This window comes from Chroicocephalus ridibundus, chromosome 2 (genome assembly GCF_963924245.1).
Source record: "Chroicocephalus ridibundus chromosome 2, bChrRid1.1, whole genome shotgun sequence".
NCBI lineage: Eukaryota > Metazoa > Chordata > Aves > Charadriiformes > Laridae > Chroicocephalus > Chroicocephalus ridibundus.
In genome coordinates, this window is record NC_086285.1 from 55476297 (window position 1) to 55494946 (window position 18650).

At 52.2% G+C, this 18650-nt stretch overlaps 8 gene segments (V, D, J or C); all 8 read right to left on the minus strand.

Annotated features, from left to right (window-relative positions):
• Positions 1 to 1042: 1042 nt before the first annotated feature.
• LOC134510648 (Ig kappa chain V-VI region NQ6-8.3.1-like) lies at positions 1043 to 1503 on the minus strand (the record flags this gene model as incomplete). The annotated part of the segment is given in 2 exon segments: positions 1043 to 1350; positions 1461 to 1503. Coding segments are annotated over 2 exon segments (351 nt in total), but the record flags the coding sequence as incomplete, so codon positions are not given.
• A 14-nt stretch (positions 1504 to 1517) lies between these two features.
• Positions 1518 to 4434, minus strand: LOC134510853 (T cell receptor gamma variable 4-like). The segment is given in 3 exon segments: positions 1518 to 1523; positions 3297 to 3456; positions 4222 to 4434. Coding segments are annotated over 3 exon segments (379 nt in total).
• Positions 4435 to 5483: 1049 nt separating this feature from the next.
• LOC134510854 (T cell receptor gamma variable 9-like) lies at positions 5484 to 5947 on the minus strand. The segment is given in 2 exon segments: positions 5484 to 5800; positions 5905 to 5947. Coding segments are annotated over 2 exon segments (360 nt in total).
• A 375-nt stretch (positions 5948 to 6322) lies between these two features.
• On the minus strand, positions 6323 to 7912 carry LOC134510855 (T-cell receptor gamma chain V region V108A-like). The segment is given in 3 exon segments: positions 6323 to 6336; positions 7427 to 7750; positions 7870 to 7912. Coding segments are annotated over 3 exon segments (381 nt in total).
• Positions 7913 to 9073: 1161 nt separating this feature from the next.
• On the minus strand, positions 9074 to 9534 carry LOC134510650 (T cell receptor gamma variable 8-like; the record flags this gene model as incomplete). The annotated part of the segment is given in 2 exon segments: positions 9074 to 9381; positions 9492 to 9534. Coding segments are annotated over 2 exon segments (351 nt in total), but the record flags the coding sequence as incomplete, so codon positions are not given.
• A 4560-nt stretch (positions 9535 to 14094) lies between these two features.
• On the minus strand, positions 14095 to 14543 carry LOC134510906 (T cell receptor gamma variable 9-like; the record flags this gene model as incomplete). The annotated part of the segment is given in 2 exon segments: positions 14095 to 14396; positions 14501 to 14543. Coding segments are annotated over 2 exon segments (345 nt in total), but the record flags the coding sequence as incomplete, so codon positions are not given.
• An 866-nt stretch (positions 14544 to 15409) lies between these two features.
• On the minus strand, positions 15410 to 16504 carry LOC134510856 (probable non-functional T cell receptor gamma variable 10). The segment is given in 3 exon segments: positions 15410 to 15429; positions 16019 to 16342; positions 16462 to 16504. Coding segments are annotated over 3 exon segments (387 nt in total).
• A 1161-nt stretch (positions 16505 to 17665) lies between these two features.
• Positions 17666 to 18126, minus strand: LOC134510651 (immunoglobulin lambda variable 1-44-like; the record flags this gene model as incomplete). The annotated part of the segment is given in 2 exon segments: positions 17666 to 17973; positions 18084 to 18126. Coding segments are annotated over 2 exon segments (351 nt in total), but the record flags the coding sequence as incomplete, so codon positions are not given.
• Between the last annotated feature and the right edge of the window lie 524 nt (positions 18127 to 18650).

Below are 18650 nucleotides of genomic sequence, written 5' to 3' on the forward strand. Positions count from 1 at the left end.
TCTTCTGTGTGCAAGCAGATGGGGCACGTTTGCAGAAAACCCTCTCCAAGCTGGCACATGATGCTAAAATTGGTTAGGCAGTTGTGGTCCTGCCTGCTTTTCAGGTGAATACGAGAAACACTGGTAAATCCTGGGATTGTGGCCCTTGAAACCTTGAGGCAGAGCCACTGAGGAAGGCAGGGCTGTGAGTGAGATCAGCTCCAGCTGCGCGTGAGGGCATGAAGCTTTCAACCTGGAGGTCACCCCAGTGGGCGGTGAGCGTGTGCCGTCACCCGCAGGGGTGCTGAGAGGCGTACAGTGCCCGAGCGGGCAGGAGGCATTCCCCCACCCCGTCAGGGACCTCCTTTTGCTGCTTCAGCTCAGTCACCCAGCTGCAGCACGCCCAAGGGCCTGGGATGCCCCCGTGCTGGTGCTGCCCTCCACCGGAGCAGACGGCGGCCATCAGCCTGCAGCAACCGGGGCAGCTGCACCACGGGGACGTGCCTCCACTCTGGTTTCGGATGCGGGAGGAAATGCACAGCCGCAGGATTTTGGGTTTGAAGCTCGGATGAGATGCAAACACTTCTTGGAAGGAAGGCTGGAAAACAAAAGGGAGCCCTGTGAGGGCTGCTGGCAGCAGCCATGGCAGAGGGGCATCTCGATGAGCGGGGCTGGTGCTGCGGGGTGCTCCCCTGTGACTGGGTCCTGGTTCGAGCGACACAGGATTAATTGCGCTTTCAGTAATTTTACTGAACTTGAGTACAACCAGGCCTTCATCTTAAGAGTCACGGTCAGTGTATTCACGCCAAAGTGACGGGGACTCTCCAGTTTCAGGACCTTACAGAGAGGGGTGAGTATTGAATTGATACACTGACCGTAAACATCATCTCTTTAGCCATTGCCATGCTAAATTGCTATTTCTCTTATCCTGGTGCAGAAAATCGTCAGAGAGGGCTGGAATAAGGAAGTATCGGCATTTTGGCAGATCAGCATTTTGAGCTTGCGGTTCAGAGTGCAAAAGTGCTTTTTGTACGGCTTATCTTTGCCCATCTAACGCTGTGATGCCTTCATAGAACCAAGAGGCACAGTAGTAGGTGCCAGAATCCCTCGGGGTTAAATATTGTATCGTGAGACTGTAGAGGGGCTCAGCAGGATGTTTCCGACCTTGAAATCTCCTTGTATCACTGCTGCCATCAAACACAGGTGACTGTCCCGACACGTACAGGATCCTCTTTGGCGGCTCTCCGGGAAGCTGCTTGTACCAGTGCACGATGGTTTTGGCGCTCACTCGGCACGCCATGCTGGCAGAGCTGCCAGTCACCTGCCTCTGCAGCTCTGGGGTTTGCACTGGCACTGCCTGTGCGTCTCCACCTGGAAGGAGAAGCGGAGAAATTCTCTGAGGGGAAGAAACCACGGGATTTTGGAGCCAGGACTGCGCTCTCTGGAAATGGGAAGGAGAGGGGAGAGGAAAAAGGGCTTACGGGACCACAGCAAAGTTGCAAGAAGGACTGGGAGCAGCAACATGCTGCCTCTGTGGGTTAAACCTGGGGAGGAAATCAAGAGAGACAGGAACATTATAACGCCCTTCAGGCGGAGAAAGCATCAAATGACTGGGAGGCGGCTGTGACTCATGGGGCACATCCAGTGGTCGCTCTTCAACCTGCTGCACGGAGGGGGTTAAATTTACTGACAAGCTAAACCACAGCTGCAAGAGAGCAGAAAGGACCCACAATACTTAACGTGAAACAATTTTTTTTCACCTGCGTATCCACTACATTCCTCTCTGACTTACTGCCGAGCACACCCATGAAACCTCACATTCATCAGTCCACCCTTCCCAAGGATGGTCTCCTTTGCTCAGACACCCCAAAGCTGTCCCAGAAGCACGTTTCACCAGCCTTTCCGAGAACATACTGCCTGCTGTGGGAGCACAAATGGGATAAGTCATAGTGAACTATCATCTCTTCCTTAAGACGGCTCCAATCCATCTGGTCAGCCTTATCCATCTCCCCCAGACAGGGTGCAGTGAAGCCAGGGCGAAGCATGCACGTCTCCCAGCCACCTCTTTGCTGCCCTCTGCTCTTTCCTGTCCTTTCCCTCATTTCAGAGCCCTCACAAGGTGCCCTGCAGAGACATGAAGGCAAACGGTCACTTGGGCAGCAGCCATCGCACACCGCGCTCTTCCCTGAGAAAGATTTCTCATTTTCTCACCCAAAAGAGACAATCCACTCTCGATCTTCTCGGGCCTTTGTCAATAGCAGCGTACACAACTAAGTCTCATCTCACAACTAGTACACAAAGGTCACATTCTGCTGTGGTCCTTGGCATTGATGCATGGAATTCTGCCAGGTCCTGTAGTGTAGACATCTACAGTGAAAGAACAACAAAACAAAACCCCGTAAGCCTGGAGTTTACCGACTTGAAGATTTTGTCTTTATTAATAGTCCTCTTAGGAGTGAAAGCCAGAGAGGAAGGTTTCTTCCAAGGCAAACCAAAGCTGCAAGAAGAACGTGCAGCAACGACGTTTTCAGAGAAGACGTCTGGGCCTGTAGGAATGCAGGGAATGAACCTCAGATGGGGGACACATTACCACTGAGGAGAGGAAATGATGTGCTCAATTTCCATGAAATATTCACATGGATGTGGGTTGGGGATACCGCTGTCCCATTAAGTCACATTTCACTGTGGCTCTGCTCCCACCCGTGTGCCTGAGCAATGCTGTGTCCCCATTTCCACGTGTTCCCTGCTTTAGGTGGCAGCTTTCTCTTGCAAACGGTTTTCACAATCTGTTCTTGGGGGCCGCCTATTCAGGTGTTGCCCAGTGTTAGAGATCTTGCCTGTCACGAGGGGTCCTAAGTGGTATCGGTGTTACAAGCAGTCATCACCAACATCACCACTGAGACAGGAGTGACCAGTGAGGAGTATCTCTAGCGTGACCAAGGCTTGAAGTCTTCCATGCTAAATCTTCAGTGCAAATAGTCTCCTGCTACGCTGTAATTGAGAAAGTATCTATAGCCGTCAAAGACAATCTGTGTTACTGTATAGTTCGGGTGTAATACCACACCCAGAGGAGTGCTCCTTTTCCCCAGCCCAGCCCATGATACCACCTGAGTTGTAGAACGCTGCAACTCTTTGTGGTTTTGTGCTGCTCTCTTTGGCCGTTATTTATACTTCCATCCTCAGCAGAAACCTGTTGGGATGTTTCAGAGGCAGGAAGGTGCAATTGTGGTTCTCTGAATTCAACGGAAAGCCTCGTGCTCAGGGTACGGGCAGCATTCTGTACAGGCTGCCTGTGGTCTGCTAGTTCTGTGGGACCGCCAGTAGGCACAGTAGTAGGTGCCTTCATCGCTGGGGTTGACGTCATAGATGGAGAAAGTGCAGACATTTGTACCTTGCTTCCAAGAAGAGTACTTGTTCCTATAGGAATCATCATCATAAGTGACTTGTCCTGATCACGGAATCACGGAATCACGGAATCTTCAGAGTTGGAAGGGACCTCTAGAGATCATCTAGTCCAACTCCCCTGCTAGAGCAGGATTGCCTAATGCACATCCCTCAGGACTGCATCCAGGCGGGTCTTGAAGATCTCCAGAGGAGGGGACTCCACAACCTCCCTGGGCAGCCTGTTCCAGTGCTCTGTCACCCTCACTGTAAGAAGTTTTTCCGTGTATTTGAACGGAACTTCCTATGTTCTAGCTTGTGCCCATTGCCCCTTGTCCTGTCACTGGGAACCATTGAAAAGAGCCTGGCTCCATCATCCTTAAACCCACCCTTTAGATACTTGTAAACATTAATCAGGTCCCCCCTCAAACTTCTCTTCTCCAGGCTAAAGAGTCCCAGCTCTTTCAGCCTTTCTTCATAAGGGAGGTGCTCCAGTCCCATAATCATCTTGGTTGCCCTACGCTGGACTCGCTCCAGCAGTTCCCTGTCCCTCTTGAACTGGGGAGCCCAAAACTGGACACAGTACTCCAGTTGTGGCCTCACCAGTGCAGAGTAGAGGGGGAGAATGACCTCCCTCGACCTACCGGCCACAGTCTTCCCTATGCAGCCCAGGATGCCATTGGCCATCTTGGCGACAAGGGCACACTGCTGGCTCATGGATAATTTGCTGTCTACCAGGACCCCCAGGTCCTTCTCCTCAGAGCTGCTTCCCAGCATGTCCGTCCCTAACATATACTGGTGTTTGGCATTCTTCCTTCAATTAACAGAATTGATCCGATTAACAGAATTGATCCGATTAACAGAATCCGTTGGGGAGCTCTGGGGGGCGCATGTCGGTACCAATGTATATACGCAGACTGGAAGCCAGATATGCCCTCGGCTACACAGTCAATCCGTGCAGTTTTCGTTTGCTCTCTGGTAACAGATGCTTGACTCTGCTTCAGAAGCACTTGTGCTCGTCCAGCTAGAAAGAAGGAGAGAAAAGAGAACAAACACTCTCAGCCTGCTGTCCATTCCCACTGGCAAATACGGGGTGCCTCCTGCTACTGCCCCACACCGTGCCGTGCCGTGGTGACAAGGGGAACCTACGAGACCAGGCTGCAGCCAGGCCCAGGAGCAGGAGCAGCAGCATCCCGAGGGCTCTCGCTGGCGTCTGCCTCCGGGAGGAAGGTGACAGCTCTCCCGGCAGGGACGCAGGGCTGCGGCTGAGCAAAGGAAATGACTCACTGGGGCATCACGCGGAGAGGCTTTCCCAGCGGCAAAAGCAGCAGGACTGAACCCTGCTAAAGGTTTACAGCCTGGTTGTAGCTTTTACACAAGCGGCACAAACTCACCTTCTCTCTCTCTCTCTCTCTCGTGCACACACACACAATTACTCTAACTGGTTTACAAAGTACTCGTGTAGTATGTGGCAAATTTTCCCATTGCTTGTAGACTAGTTGAAGGCTGCTACACAATGCCAGGGGTCAGAGACTTTTCCGCAGGTCCACTCTCAGTCAAGTTAAAGAAAACAATCAGGACGTGGAGCTTAATGAATGTGAGGGCTCTCCAATGACTGCCCGTCACACAGGTTGAATGGCAAAGGCCAGGAGAATACACAGCAGCCATTTGGGAGCCCACAAGTAGCACTGCTTGTGACGGCGTCTTCTCACGGCTAAGGTGAGATGCTGCACCCAGGCTGGCATCTCCAAATGCTGAGTATTATGCAAAGAAACACAAATGCTCTACAGCCCCCCGAGGTTTAGTTTAAAATAAAGAGGGATAGAGGGCAAGCAAAATAGAGAAAGTAGTCCGTACCATTCAAAGCCATCCTTTGGAGGCAAGGTCCCTGCTGGTTCCTCTGGAAAGAGTGGAATAACAGCTCTGCTGCTGCTGGCTGTAGTTGCGCGTCTGCAAAGCGTGCACTAGCTCAGCAGCGTCTTTGGCGTCTGGCTGCCCGTACAGTGTGCCTGATTCACAGCTGGTGGGAAAAGTTGGGTGGGGATGTTCCTGCGTGTCGTCAAACTCTTCAGGAGCTGGGTCAGAACGCAGAGCACGTCTTTGTGCACGTCCCCTATGGCTTCCTAATGCTGTGCATCCCACCTGGCACAGTAGTAGGTAGCCGAGTCCTGCAGAGTTACTTTGCTCACTCTCAGGGTGCAGACCGATTTGGCGGGGTCCTTCTCGATGCTAAACTTCCCCTCATCAGAGGGGTTTTCGAGGAAGGGCCTGGAGGACATGTAGGCAACGCGCCTGGGAGCTGCGTTGGGCCTCTTTCGGTACCAGTGAATGAAAACGTTGTTAAAGTCCGGATCGGAGACGTGGCAGTTGATGAGCACCGTTTTGCTTTGTGGCTTGGTGATGGATACGGGGCTTTGCTGCAAGACCTGTGCAGAACCGCCTGTGTGAAAGAAAGAGAAAAATGAGAGGCATGAAGCTCAGATAAGACAACGTCCCCTTTGCCACTGGCGGACGTGCAGGCAGCGGGCTGAGCAGGGCACGGACAAGAAAACCCAGCTGCCAGGAGGAAAGTGCTCAGTAGCCACATTGTCACAGCGCTCCTTACGGCTTCCTTATGGGGACAGGCTCAGGGCCAGACTCAAGGTGGGGGAGAAGCAGATCTGAGCACCACGAAACCGCCCAATGAGGCTCTGCCAGCCGCGGATGTGTTAAATAATCATGCACAAGCCATTTCCTTTGATCCACACCTAGAGAGAAGGCAACCCCCCCACCACCACCCCCACACACACTTGTGAGGAGAGAGCTCACTACTGAGGCAAACATGCATTTTTTCTTTTTTTCCCCTACGGAATTTGCTTAGATGATAAGTAAAGAGTCACTGTTCTTTTTCTTTTATTTTTTTCCCCTCAACATAAGATTTATTTGTGCTCGCTTTTAAGGTCAGTTCTTCCTATCTGGATTTTCAAGGGACATCGACTATCCGAGGATGGAAGAGATGAGATGCCCCTCGAAAGCAGGCAAAATTGCTGCCCTACATCACTGAGATCAGGAAGCATTTCTGGGAAATTGCTGCTGTGTGTTTGCTTGTACGGTCTCCTCTGGGCACCCGCTCTTGCCTGCTGCTGGAAGCAGAGCCCTGGGCTGCACCCGGCAAGGAGCCCTGTAGGGTTAAACTTTGGCTCTACCTCGCGCTGGTGGTGCAAGTCCCTTCTGCCTGTCCGTCCAGGTTAGTCACCTAAACAGCCAAGCAGCACTTGTCTGCTGTTCTGCACAACTTGTCACCCTGGCGAGTTCCTGCAGGTGAGCCCCGCCTGGCAAGCAGCGCCCTGGGCTCAGGCCACGTTTCGGCAGGAGAGAGCCGGCGCCTAAAGAGGACAAATGAGTGACTTGAGTACCCATCACCCAGTGGCAGCTCCTCTAAATGCCTCGAGCTTTTTGGGGCCGCAAGAGATCTCCTTCATCCCCTGATGAAAGGTCCTGCAAGCAACAGTAGCTTGCAAATGGATACCATCACCCACAGCAGCTCCCAAAACTAAGCCCTGGGTGAGCAGCTCCACAGGTCTCCTTTTAACCATTGGTCCCATTCTTTTCAACCATGAATGGCACACGGGAGTCTGTGACGTAGGTTCTACCTGAAATCGCAGTTCCTACAGTCAGTGTGTGAAGTTACTCAGAACTGCAAAGGAAGCTCCTTTGAAGAGCTCCAGCACAACTTGCTGACCTTTTTCCAGGAACAACAACGTGGAAATGGGCCCGCTTTGCGTCAAATAAATCCTTACAACCACATTGCTGACATGCCTGAGTGAAAAGGAGGAGAAGGTGGAACGGAGAGGATGGGTCAGCTATCGGAGCTTTGCACTGTGCCTTTGCTCAGCCGAAATCTCCAGCTTTTGGCAGCTGATGCTTCCACGGTGTCGGTCAGCCCCGAGCATGTCCTACTTCTCCAGAGCGTGCGCCTGAGGCCAGGCAGCTCATCCACGCTGGGGGATGGGAGTCGGGATCTTTCAAGTTGTTTGTGGTTGAGACGCTGAGGCAGTATTTGTCTCGGTGATCTCAGAGCTCTTACCACAGTGATCGTACCAGTAGGCGCAATAGTAGGTAGCGCTGTCGTCTGGAGTGACATTGTTTATTGTAAGAATACACACTTTCTGGCTAGAATCTTTTTCAACCCTGTACCTGCGTTCTTGGAAGCCCTCATCTACTACTTTTCTCGTCCCTGATAAGTAGAGAATCCTCTCTGGAGCTTTATTCGCCTTCTGTTGATACCAGTGTATGTAGGTGTCATCAAAATTTACAGAGACATCTTTAAAGTGACATTCCAGACGCACACTTCCTTTAGACTTGGTGAGAGAGAGTGGGCTCTGCACGGGAATTTCTTGTGCAAATCCACCTAGGAAAAAAAAGAGGAGAAATGGTGTCATGAGCTGGAATTCAGGGCTTTGGGAAGATGCCTGCTAGCAGAGCCGTGTGTGCCTGTGAGGGAAGGTAAGAAAACAAGGAAGCACTTACAAGACCAAGCGGCTGTGGAGACAAGCGCTGCCAGCAGCAGCATGTCTGCTGGTCACGCTCTGCTGGCGTTGAGAGTCAGAGGAGGGTGCAAGGGAGCGGAGACGGGGACTGGGCTGTGTGGGAGGAGCAGGTGACTCTCTTGAGCAGTCTTCAGCAACGGGTCTTCTGTGTGCAAGCAGATGGGGCACGTTTGCAGAAAACCCTCTCCAAGCTGGCACATGATGCTAAAATTGGTTAGGCAGTTGTGGTCCTGCCTGCTTTTTGGGTGAATACGAGAAACACTGGTAAATCCTGGGATTGTGGCCCTTGAAACCTTGAGGCAGAGCCACTGAGGAAGGAAGGGCTGTGAGTGAGATCAGCTCCAGCTGCGCGTGAGGGCATGAAGCTTTCAACCTGGAGGTCACCCCAGTGGGCGGTGAGCGTGTGCCGTCACCCGCAGGGGTGCTGAGAGGCGTACAGTGCCCGAGCGGGCAGGAGGCATTCCCCCACCCCGTCAGGGACCTCCTTTTGCTGCTTCAGCTCAGTCACCCAGCTGCAGCACGCCCAAGGGCCTGGGATGCCCCCGTGCTGGTGCTGCCCTCCACCGGAGCAGACGGCGGCCATCAGCCTGCAGCAACCGCGGCAGCTGCACCACGGGGACGTGCCTCCACTCTGGTTTCGGATGCGGGAGGAAATGCACAGCCGCAGGATTTTGGGTTTGAAGCTCGGATGAGATGCAAACACTTCTTGGAAGGAAGGCTGGAAAACAAAAGGGAGCCCTGTGAGGGCTGCTGGCAGCAGCCATGGCAGAGGGGCATCTCGATGAGCGGGGCTGGTGCTGCGGGGTGCTCCCCTGTGACTGGGTCCTGGTTCGAGCGACACAGGATTAATTGCGCTTTCAGTAATTTTACTGAACTTGAGTACAACCAGGCCTTCATCTTAAGAGTCACGGTCAGTGTATTCACGCCAAAGTGACGGGGACTCTCCAGTTTCAGGACCTTACAGATAGGGGCGAGTATTGAATTGATACACTGACCGTAAACATCATCTCTTTAGCCATTGCCATGCTAAATTGCTATTTCTCTTATCCTGGTGCAGAAAATCGTCAGAGAGGGCTGGAATAAGGAAGTATCGGCATTTTGGCAGATCAGCATTTTGAGCTTGCGGTTCAGAGTGCAAAAGTGCTTTTTTGTACGGCTTATCTTTGCCCATCTAACGCTGTGATGCCTTCATAGAACCAAGAGGCACAGTAGTAGGTGCCAGAATCCCTCGGGGTTAAATATTGTATCATGAGACGGTAGAGGGGCTCAGTAGGATGTTTCCATACTTGAAATCTCCATGTATCACTGCTGTCATCAAACACAGGTGACTGTCCCGACACGTACAGGATCCTCTTTGGCGGCTCTCCGGGAAGCTGCCTGTACCAGTGCACGATGTTTTTGGCGCTCATTCGGCACGCCATGCTGGCAGAGCTGCCAGTCACCTGCCTCTGCAGCTCTGGGGTTTGCATTGGCGCTGCCTGTGCGTCTCCACCTGGAAGGAGAAGCGGAGAAATTCTCTGAGGGGAAGAAACCACGGGATTTTGGAGCCAGGACTGCGCTCTCTGGAAATGGGAAGGAGAGGGGAGAGGAAAAAGGGCTTACGGGACCACAGCGAAGTTGCAAGAAGGACTGGGAGCAGCAACATGCTGCCTCTGTGGGTTAAACCTGGAAAGGAAATCAAGAGAGACAGGAACATTATAACGCCCTTCAGGCGGAGAAAGCATCAAATGACTGGGAGGCGGCTGTGACTCATGGGGCACATCCAATGGTCGCTCTTCAACCTGCTGCACGGAGGGGGTTAAATTTACTGACAAGCTAAACCACAGCTGCAAGAGAGCAGAAAGGACCCACAATACTTAACGTGAAACAATTTATTTTCACCTGCGTATCCACTACATTCCTCTCTGACTTACTGCCGAGCACACCCATGAAACCTCACATTCATCAGTCCACCCTTCCCAAGGATGGTCTCCTTTGCTCAGACACCCCAAAGCTGTCCCAGAAGCACGTTTCACCAGCCTTTCCGAGAACATCCTGCCTGCTGTGGGAGCACAAATGGGATAAGTCATAGTGAACTATCATCTCTTCCTTAAGACGGCTCCAATCCATCTGGTCAGCCTTATCCATCTCCCCCAGACAGGGTGCAGTGAAGCCAGGGTGAAGCATGCACGTCTCCCAGCCACCTCTTTGCTGCCCTCTGCTCTTTCCTGTCCTTTCCCTCATTTCAGAGCCCTCACAAGGTGCCCTGCAGAGACATGAAGGCAAACGGTCACTTGGGCAGCAGCCACCGCACACCGCGCTCTTCCCTGAGAAAGATTTCTCATTTTCTCACCCAAAAGAGACAATCCACTCTCGATCTTCTCGGGCCTTTGTCAATAGCAGCGTACACAACTCAGTCTCATCTCACAACTAGTACACAAAGGTCACATTCTGCTGTGGTCCTTGGCATTGATGCATGGAATTCTGCCAGGTCCTGTAGTGTGGACATCTACAGTGAAAGAACAACAAAACAAAACCCCGTAAGCCTGGAGTTTACCGACTTGATGATTTTGTCTTTATTAATAGTCCTCTTAGGAGTGAAAGCCAGAGAGGAAGGTTTCTTCCAAGGCAAACCAAAGCTGCAAGAAGAACGTGCAGCAACGACGTTTTCAGAGAAGACGTCTGGGCCTGTAGGAATGCAGGGAATGAACCTCAGATGGGGGACACATTACCACTGAGGAGAGGAAATGATGTGCTCAATTTGCATGAAATATTCACATGGATGTGGGGTGGGGACAGCACTGTCCCATTAAGTCACATTTCGCTGTGGCTCTGCTCCCACCCGTGTGCCTGAGCAATGCTGTGTCCCCATTTCCACGTGTTCCCTGCTTTAGGTTGCAGCTTTCTCTTGTAAACAGTTTTCACAATCTGTTCTTGGGGGCCGCCTTTTCAGGTGTTGCCCAGTGTTAGAGATCTTGCCTGTCACGAGGGGTCCTAAGTGGTATCGGTGTTACAAGCAGTCATCACCAACATCACCACTGAGACAGGAGTGACCAGTGAGGAGTACCTCTAGCGTGACCAGGGCTTGAAGTCTTCCATGCTAAATCTTCAGTACAAATAGTCTCCTGCTACGCTGTATTTGAGAAAGTATCTATAGCCGTCAAAGACAATCTGTGTTACTGTATAGTTCGGGTGTAATACCACACCCAGAGGAGTGCTCCTTTTCCCCAGCCCAGCCCATGATACCACCTGAGTTGTAGAACGCTGCAACTCTTTGTGGTTTTGTGCTGCTCTCTTTGGCTGTTATTTATACTTCCATCCTCAGCAGAAACCTGTTGGGATGTTTCAGAGGCAGGAAGGTGCAATTGTGGTTCTCTGAATTCAACGGAAAGCCTCGTGCTCAGGGTACGGGCAGCATTCTGTACAGGCTGCCTGTGGTCTGCTAGTTCTGCGGGACCGCCAGTAGGCACAGTAGTAGGTGCCTTCATCGCTGGGGTTGACGTCATAGATGGAGAAAGTGCAGACATTTGTACCTTGCTTCCAAGAAGAGTACTTGTTCCTATAGGAATCATCATCATAAGTGACTTGTCTTGATCCGATTAACAGAATCCGTTGGGGAGCTCTGGGGGGCGTATGTCGGTACCAATGTATATACGCAGACTGGAAGCCAGATATGCCCTCGGCTACACAGTCAATCCGTGCAGGTTCAGTTTTCCCTGTGGTAACAGATGCTTGACTCTGCTTCAGAAGCACTTGTGCTTGTCCAGCTAGAAAGAAGGAGAGAAACCAGAATAAACACTTCTCTTTCCCCATCTAACTCTGTGATGCCCTGATAAAACCGACAGGCACAGTAGTAAGTGCCAGAATCCCTTGGCATTAAAGAATCTATGGTGAGACCATAGAGGGGCTCTGCTGGAGGCTTCTGAGCTTGAAATCTTCTTCTCTTGCCGCTGTCATCGAAAGCTGGAGACTGTTCTGACATGTACAGAACCCTCTTTGGTGGCTCTCCAGGAAGCTGCTTGTACCAGTGTATGGTGGCTTCAGAATTCATTTCGCACGCTGTGCTGGCAGACCTCCTTTTCACTTGCCTCTGCAGCTCCGGGGTTTGCACTGGCGCTGCCTGTGCATCTCCACCTGGAAGGAGAAGCAGAGAAATTCTCTGAGGGGAAGAAACCAAGGGATTTTGGAGCCAGGACTCTGCTCTCTCCATAAATGGGAAGGAGAGGGGAGAGGAAAAAGGGCTTACGGGACCACAATGAGGTTGCAAGAAGGACTGGGAGCAGCAACATGCTGCCTCTGTGGGATAAACCTGGAAATGAAATTAATAGAGACAGGAACACTATAAAGGTGGAGAAAGCACCAAATGACTGGGAGAAGGATGTGACTCGTTTGGAACATCCAATGGTCGTCCTTCAAACTGCTACCTCCCCCTGTCCTCCCTCCCTTCCAGCGCTTTCTTGTTGTCAGCTCAGACTGTATTTGGGAAGGCATCTATATCCTCCAACGATGATCTGTGTCATTGTCTAAATTCAGCCGTCATTTCCACCACCCAGAGGAGTGGCCTTTTCCCCAGCCCAGCCCATGATACCACCTGAGTTGTAGAACGCTGCAACGCTTTGTGGTTTTGTGCTGCTCTCTTTGGCCGTTATTTATACTTCCATCCTCAGCAGAAACCTGTTGGGATGTTTCAGAGGCAGGAAGGTGCAATTGTGGTTCTCTGAAGTCAATGGAAAGCCTCGTGCTCAGGGTACGGGCAGCTTTCTGTACAGGCTGCCTGTGGTCTGCTAGTTCTGTGGGACCGCCAGTAGGCACAGTAGTAGGTGCCTTCATCGCTGGGGTTGACGTCATAGATGGAGAAAGTGCAGACATTTGTACCTTGCTTCCAAGAAGAGTACTTGTTCCTATAGGAATCATCATCATAAGTGACTGGTCCTGATCCGATTAACAGAATCCGTTGGGGAGCTCTGGGGGGCGTATGTCGGTACCAATGTATATACGCAGACTGGAAGCCAGATATGCCCTCGGCTACACAGTCAATCCGTGCAGTTTTCGTTTGCTCTCTGGTAACAGATGCTTGACTCTGCTTCAGAAGCACTTGTGCTCGTCCAGCTAGAAAGAAGGAGAGAAAAGAGAACAAACACTCTCAGCCTGCTGTCCATTCCCACTGCCAAATACGGGGTGCCTCCTGCCGCTGCCCCACACCGTGCCGTGCCGTGCCGTGGTGACAAGGGGAACCTACGAGACGAGGCTGCAGCCAGGCCCAGGAGCAGGAGCAGCAGCATCCCGAGGGCTCTCGCTGGCGTCTGCCTCCGGGAGGAAGGTGACAGCTCTCCCGGCAGGGACGCAGGGCTGCGGCTGAGCAAAGGAAATGACTCACTGGGGCATCACGCGGAGAGGCTTTCCCAGCGGCAAAAGCAGCAGGACTGAACCCTGCTAAAGGTTTACAGCCTGGTTGTAGCTTTTACACAAGCGGCACAAACTCACCTTCTCTCTCTCTCTCTCTCTCGTGCACACACACACAATTACTCTAACTGGTTTACAAAGTACTCGTGTAGTATGTGGCAAATTTTCCCATTGCTTGTAGACTAGTTGAAGGCTGCTACACAATGCCAGGGGTCAGAGACTTTTCCGCAGGTCCACTCTCAGTCAAGTTAAAGAAAACAATCAGGACGTGGAGCTTAATGAATGTGAGGGCTCTCCAATGACTGCCCGTCACACAGGTTGAATGGCAAAGGCCAGGAGAATACACAGCAGCCATTTGGGAGCCCACAAGTAGCACTGCTTGTGACGGCGTCTTCTCACGGCTAAGGTGAGATGCTGCACCCAGGCTGGCATCTCCAAATGCTGAGTATTATGCAAAGAAACACAAATGCTCTACAGCCCCCCGAGGTTTAGTTTAAAATAAAGAGGGATAGGGCAAGCAAAATAGAGACAGTAGTCCGTACCATTCAAAGCCATCCTTTGGAGGCAAGGTCCCTGCTGGTTCCTCTGGAAAGAGTGGAATAACAGCTCTGCTGCTGCTGGCTGTAGTTGCGCGTCTGCAAAGCGTGCACTAGCTCAGCAGCGTCTTTGGCGTCTGGCTGCCCGTACAGTGTGCCTGATTCACAGCTGGTGGGAAAAGTTGGGTGGGGATGTTCCTGCGTGTCGTCAAACTCTTCAGGAGCTGGGTCAGAACGCAGAGCACGTCTTTGTGCACGTCCCCTGTGGCTTCCTACTGCTGTGCATCCCACCTGGCACAGTAGTAGGTAGCTGAGTCCTGCAGAGTTACTTTGCTCACTCTCAGGGTGCAGACCGATTTGGCGGGGTCCTTCTCGATGCTAAACTTCCCCTCATCAGAGGGGTTTTTGAGGAAGAGCCTGGAGGACATGTAGGCAACGCGCCTGGGAGCTGCGTTGGGCCTCTTTCGGTACCAGTGAATGAAAACGTTGTTAAAGTCCGGATCGGAGACGTGGCAGTTGATGAGCACCGTTTTGCTTTGTGGCTTGGTGATGGATACGGGGCTTTGCTGCAAGACCTGTGCAGAACCGCCTGTGTGAAAGAAAGAGAAAAATGAGAGGCATGAAGCTCAGATAAGACAACGTCCCCTTTGCCACTGGCGGACGTGCAGGCAGCGGGCTGAGCAGGGCACGGACAAGAAAACCCAGCTGCCAGGAGGAAAGTGCTCAGTAGCCACATTGTCACAGCGCTCCTTACGGCTTCCTTATGGGGACAGGGTCAGGGCCAGACTCGAGGTGGGGGAGAAGCAGATCTGAGCACCACGAAACCGCCCAATGAGGCTCTGCCAGCCGCGGATGTGTTAAATAATCATGCACAAGCCATTTCCTTTGATCCACACCTAGAGAGAAGGCAACCCCCACCACAAAACACACACACTTGTGAGGAGAGAGCTCACTACTGAGGCAAACATGCATTTTTTCTTTTTTTCCCCTACGGAATTTGCTTAGATGATAAGTAAAGAGTCACTGTTCTTTTTCTTTTATTTTTTTCCCCTCAACATAAGATTTATTTGTGCTCGCTTTTAAGGTCAGTTCTTCCTATCTGGATTTTCAAGGGACATCGACTATCGGAGGATGGAAGAGATGAGATGCCCCTCCAAAGCAGGCAAAATTGCTGCCCTACATCACTGAGATCAGGAAGCATTTCTGGGAAATTGCTGCTGTGTGTTTGCTTGTACGGTCTCCCCTGGGCACCCGCTCTTGCCTGCTGCTGGAAGCAGAGCCCTGGGCTGCACCCGGCAAGGAGCCCTGTAGGGTTAAACTTTGGCTCTACCTCGCGCTGGTGGTGCAAGTCCCTTCTGCCTGTCCGTCCAGGTTAGTCACCTAAACAGCCAAGCAGCACTTGTCTGCTGTTCTGCACAACTTGTCACCCTGGCGAGTTCCTGCAGGTGAGCCCCGCCTGGCAAGCAGCGCCCTGGGCTCAGGCCACGTTTCGGCAGGAGAGAGCCGGCGCCTAAAGAGGACAAATGAGTGACTTGAGTACCCATGACCCAGTGGCAGCTCCTCTAAATGCCTCAAGCTTTTTGGGGCCGCAAGAGATCTCCTTCATCCCCTGATGAAAGATCCTGCAAGCAACAGTAGCTTGCAAATGGATACCATCACCCACAGCAGCTCCCAAAACTAAGCCCTGGGTGAGCAGCTCCACAGGTCTCCTTTTAACCATTGGTCCCATTCTTTTCAACCACGAATGGCACACGGGAGTCTGTGACGCAGGTTCTACCTGAAATCGCAGTTCCTACGGTCAGTGTGTGAAGTTACTCAGAACTGCAAAGGAAGCTCCTTTGAAGAGCTCCAGCACAACTTGCTGACCTTTTTCCAGGAACAACAACGTGGAAATGGGCCCGCTTTGCGTCAAATAAATCCTTACAACCACATTGCTGACATGCCTGAGTGAAAAGGAGGAGAAGGTGGAACGGAGAGGATGGGTCAGCTATCGGAGCTTTGCACTGTGCCTTTGCTCAGCCGAAATCTCCAGCTTTTGGCAGCTGATGCTTCCACGGTGTCGGTCAGCCCCGAGCATGTCCTACTTCTCCAGAGCGTGCGCCTGAGGCCAGGCAGCTCATCCACGCTGGGGGATGGGAGTCGGGATCTTTCAAGTTGTTTGTGGTTGAGACGCTGAGGCAGTATTTGTCTCGGTGATCTCAGAGCTCCTACCACAGTGATCGTACCAGTAGGCGCAATAGTAGGTAGCGCTGTCGTCTGGAGTGACATTGTTTATTGTAAGAATACACAGTTTCTGGCTAGAATCTTTTTCAACCCTGTACCTGTGTTCTTGGAAGCCCTCATCTACTACTTTTGTCGTCCCTGATAAGTAGAGAATCCTCTCTGGAGCTTTATTCGCCTTCTGTTGATACCAGTGCATGTAGGTGCTATCAAAATTTACAGAGACGTCTTTAAAGTGACATTCCAGACGCACACTTCCTTTAGACTTGGTGAGAGAGAGTGGTCTCTGCACGGGAATTTCTTGTGCAAATCCACCTAGGAAAAAAAAGAGGAGAAATGGTGTCATGAGCTGGAATTCAGGGCTTTGGGAAGATGCCTGCTAGCAGAGCCGTGTGTGCCTGTGAGGGAAGGTAAGAAAACAAGGAAGCACTTACAAGACCAAGCGGCTGTGGAGACAAGCGCTGCCAGCAGCAGCATGTTTGCTGGTCACGCTCTGCTGGCGTTGAGAGTCAGAGGAGGGTGCAAGGGAGCGGAGACGGGGACTGGGCTGTGTGGGAGGAGCAGGTGACTCCCTTGAGCAGTCTTCAGCAACGGGTCTTCTGTGTGCAAGCAGATGGGCCACGTTTGCAGAAAACCCTCTCCAAGCTGGCACATGATGCTAAAATTGGTTAGGCAGTTGTGGTCCTGCCTGCTTTTCAGGTGAATACGAGAAACACTGGTAAATCCTGGGATTGTGGCCCTTGAAACCTTGAGGCAGAGCCACTGAGGAAGGCAGGGCTGTGAGTGAGATCAGCTCCAGCTGCGCGTGAGGGCATGAAGCTTTCAACCTGGAGGTCACCCCAGTGGGCGGTGAGCGTGTGCCGTCACCCGCAGGGGTGCTGAGAGGCGTACAGTGCCCGAGCGGGCAGGAGGCATTCCCCCACCCCGTCAGGGACCTCCTTTTGCTGCTTCAGCTCAGTCACCCAGCTGCAGCACGCCCAAGGGCCTGGGATGCCCCCGTGCTGGTGCTGCCCTCCACCGGAGCAGACGGCGGCCATCAGCCTGCAGCAACCGGGGCAGCTGCACCACGGGGACGTGCCTCCACTCTGGTTTCGGATGCGGGAGGAAATGCACAGCCGCAGGATTTTGGGTTTGAAGCTCGGATGAGATGCAAACACTTCTTGGAAGGAAGGCTGGAAAACAAAAGGGAGCCCTGTGAGGGCTGCTGGCAGCAGCCATGGCAGAGGGGCATCTCGATGAGCGGGGCTGGTGCTGCGGGGTGCTCCCCTGTGACTGGGTCCTGGTTCGAGCGACACAGGATTAATTGCGCTTTCAGTAATTTTACTGAACTTGAGTACAACCAGGCCTTCATCTTAAGAGTCACGGTCAGTGTATTCACGCCAAAGTGACGGGGACTCTCCAGTTTCAGGACCTTACAGATAGGGGCGAGTATTGAATTGATACACTGACCGTAAACATCATCTCTTTAGCCATTGCCATGCTAAATTGCTATTTCTCTTATCCTGGTGCAGAAAATCGTCAGAGAGGGGTGGAATAAGGAAGTATCGGCATTTTGGCAGATCAGCATTTTGAGCTTGCGGTTCAGAGTGCAAAAGTGCTTTTTTGTACGGCTTATCTTTGCCCATCTAACGCTGTGATGCCTTCATAGAACCAAGAGGCACAGTAGTAGGTGCCAGAATCCCTCGGGGTTAAATATTGTATCGTGAGACTGTAGAGGGGCTCAGCAGGATGTTTCCGAACTTGAAATCTCCTTGTATCACTGCTGCCATCAAACACAGGTGACTGTCGCGACACGTACAGGATCCTCTTTGGCGGCTCTCCGGGAAGCTGCCTGTACCAGTGCACGATGTTTTTGGCGCTCATTCGGCACGCCATGCTGGCAGAGCTGCCAGTCACCTGCCTCTGCAGCTCTGGGGTTTGCACTGGCACTGCCTGTGCGTCTCCACCTGGAAGGAGAAGCGGAGAAATTCTCTGAGGGGAAGAAACCACGGGATTTTGGAGCCAGGACTGCGCTCTCTGGAAATGGGAAGGAGAGGGGAGAGGAAAAAGGGCTTACGGGACCACAGCGAAGTTGCAAGAAGGACTGGGAGCAGCAACATGCTGCCTCTGTGGGTTAAACCTGGGGAGGAAATCAAGAGAGACAGGAACATTATAACTCCCTTCAGGCAGAGAAAGCATCAAATGACTGGGAGGCGGCTGTGACTCATGGGGCACATCCAATGGTCGCTCTTCAACCTGCTGCACGGAGGGGGTTAAATGTACTGACAAGCTAAACCACAGCTGCAAGAGAGCAGAAAGGACCCACAATACTTAACGTGAAACAATTTTTTTTCACCTGCGTATCCACTACATTCCTCTCTGACTTACTGCCGAGCACACCCATGAAACCTCACATTCATCAGTCCACCCTTCCCAAGGATGGTCTCCTTTGCTCAGACACCCCAAAGCTGTCCCAGAAGCACGTTTCACCAGCCTTTCCGAGAACATCCTGCCTGCTGTGGGAGCACAAATGGGATAAGTCATAGTGAACTATCATCTCTTCCTTAAGACGGCTCCAATCCATCTGGTCAGCCTTATCCATCTCCCCCAGACAGGGTGCAGTGAAGCCAGGGCGAAGCATGCA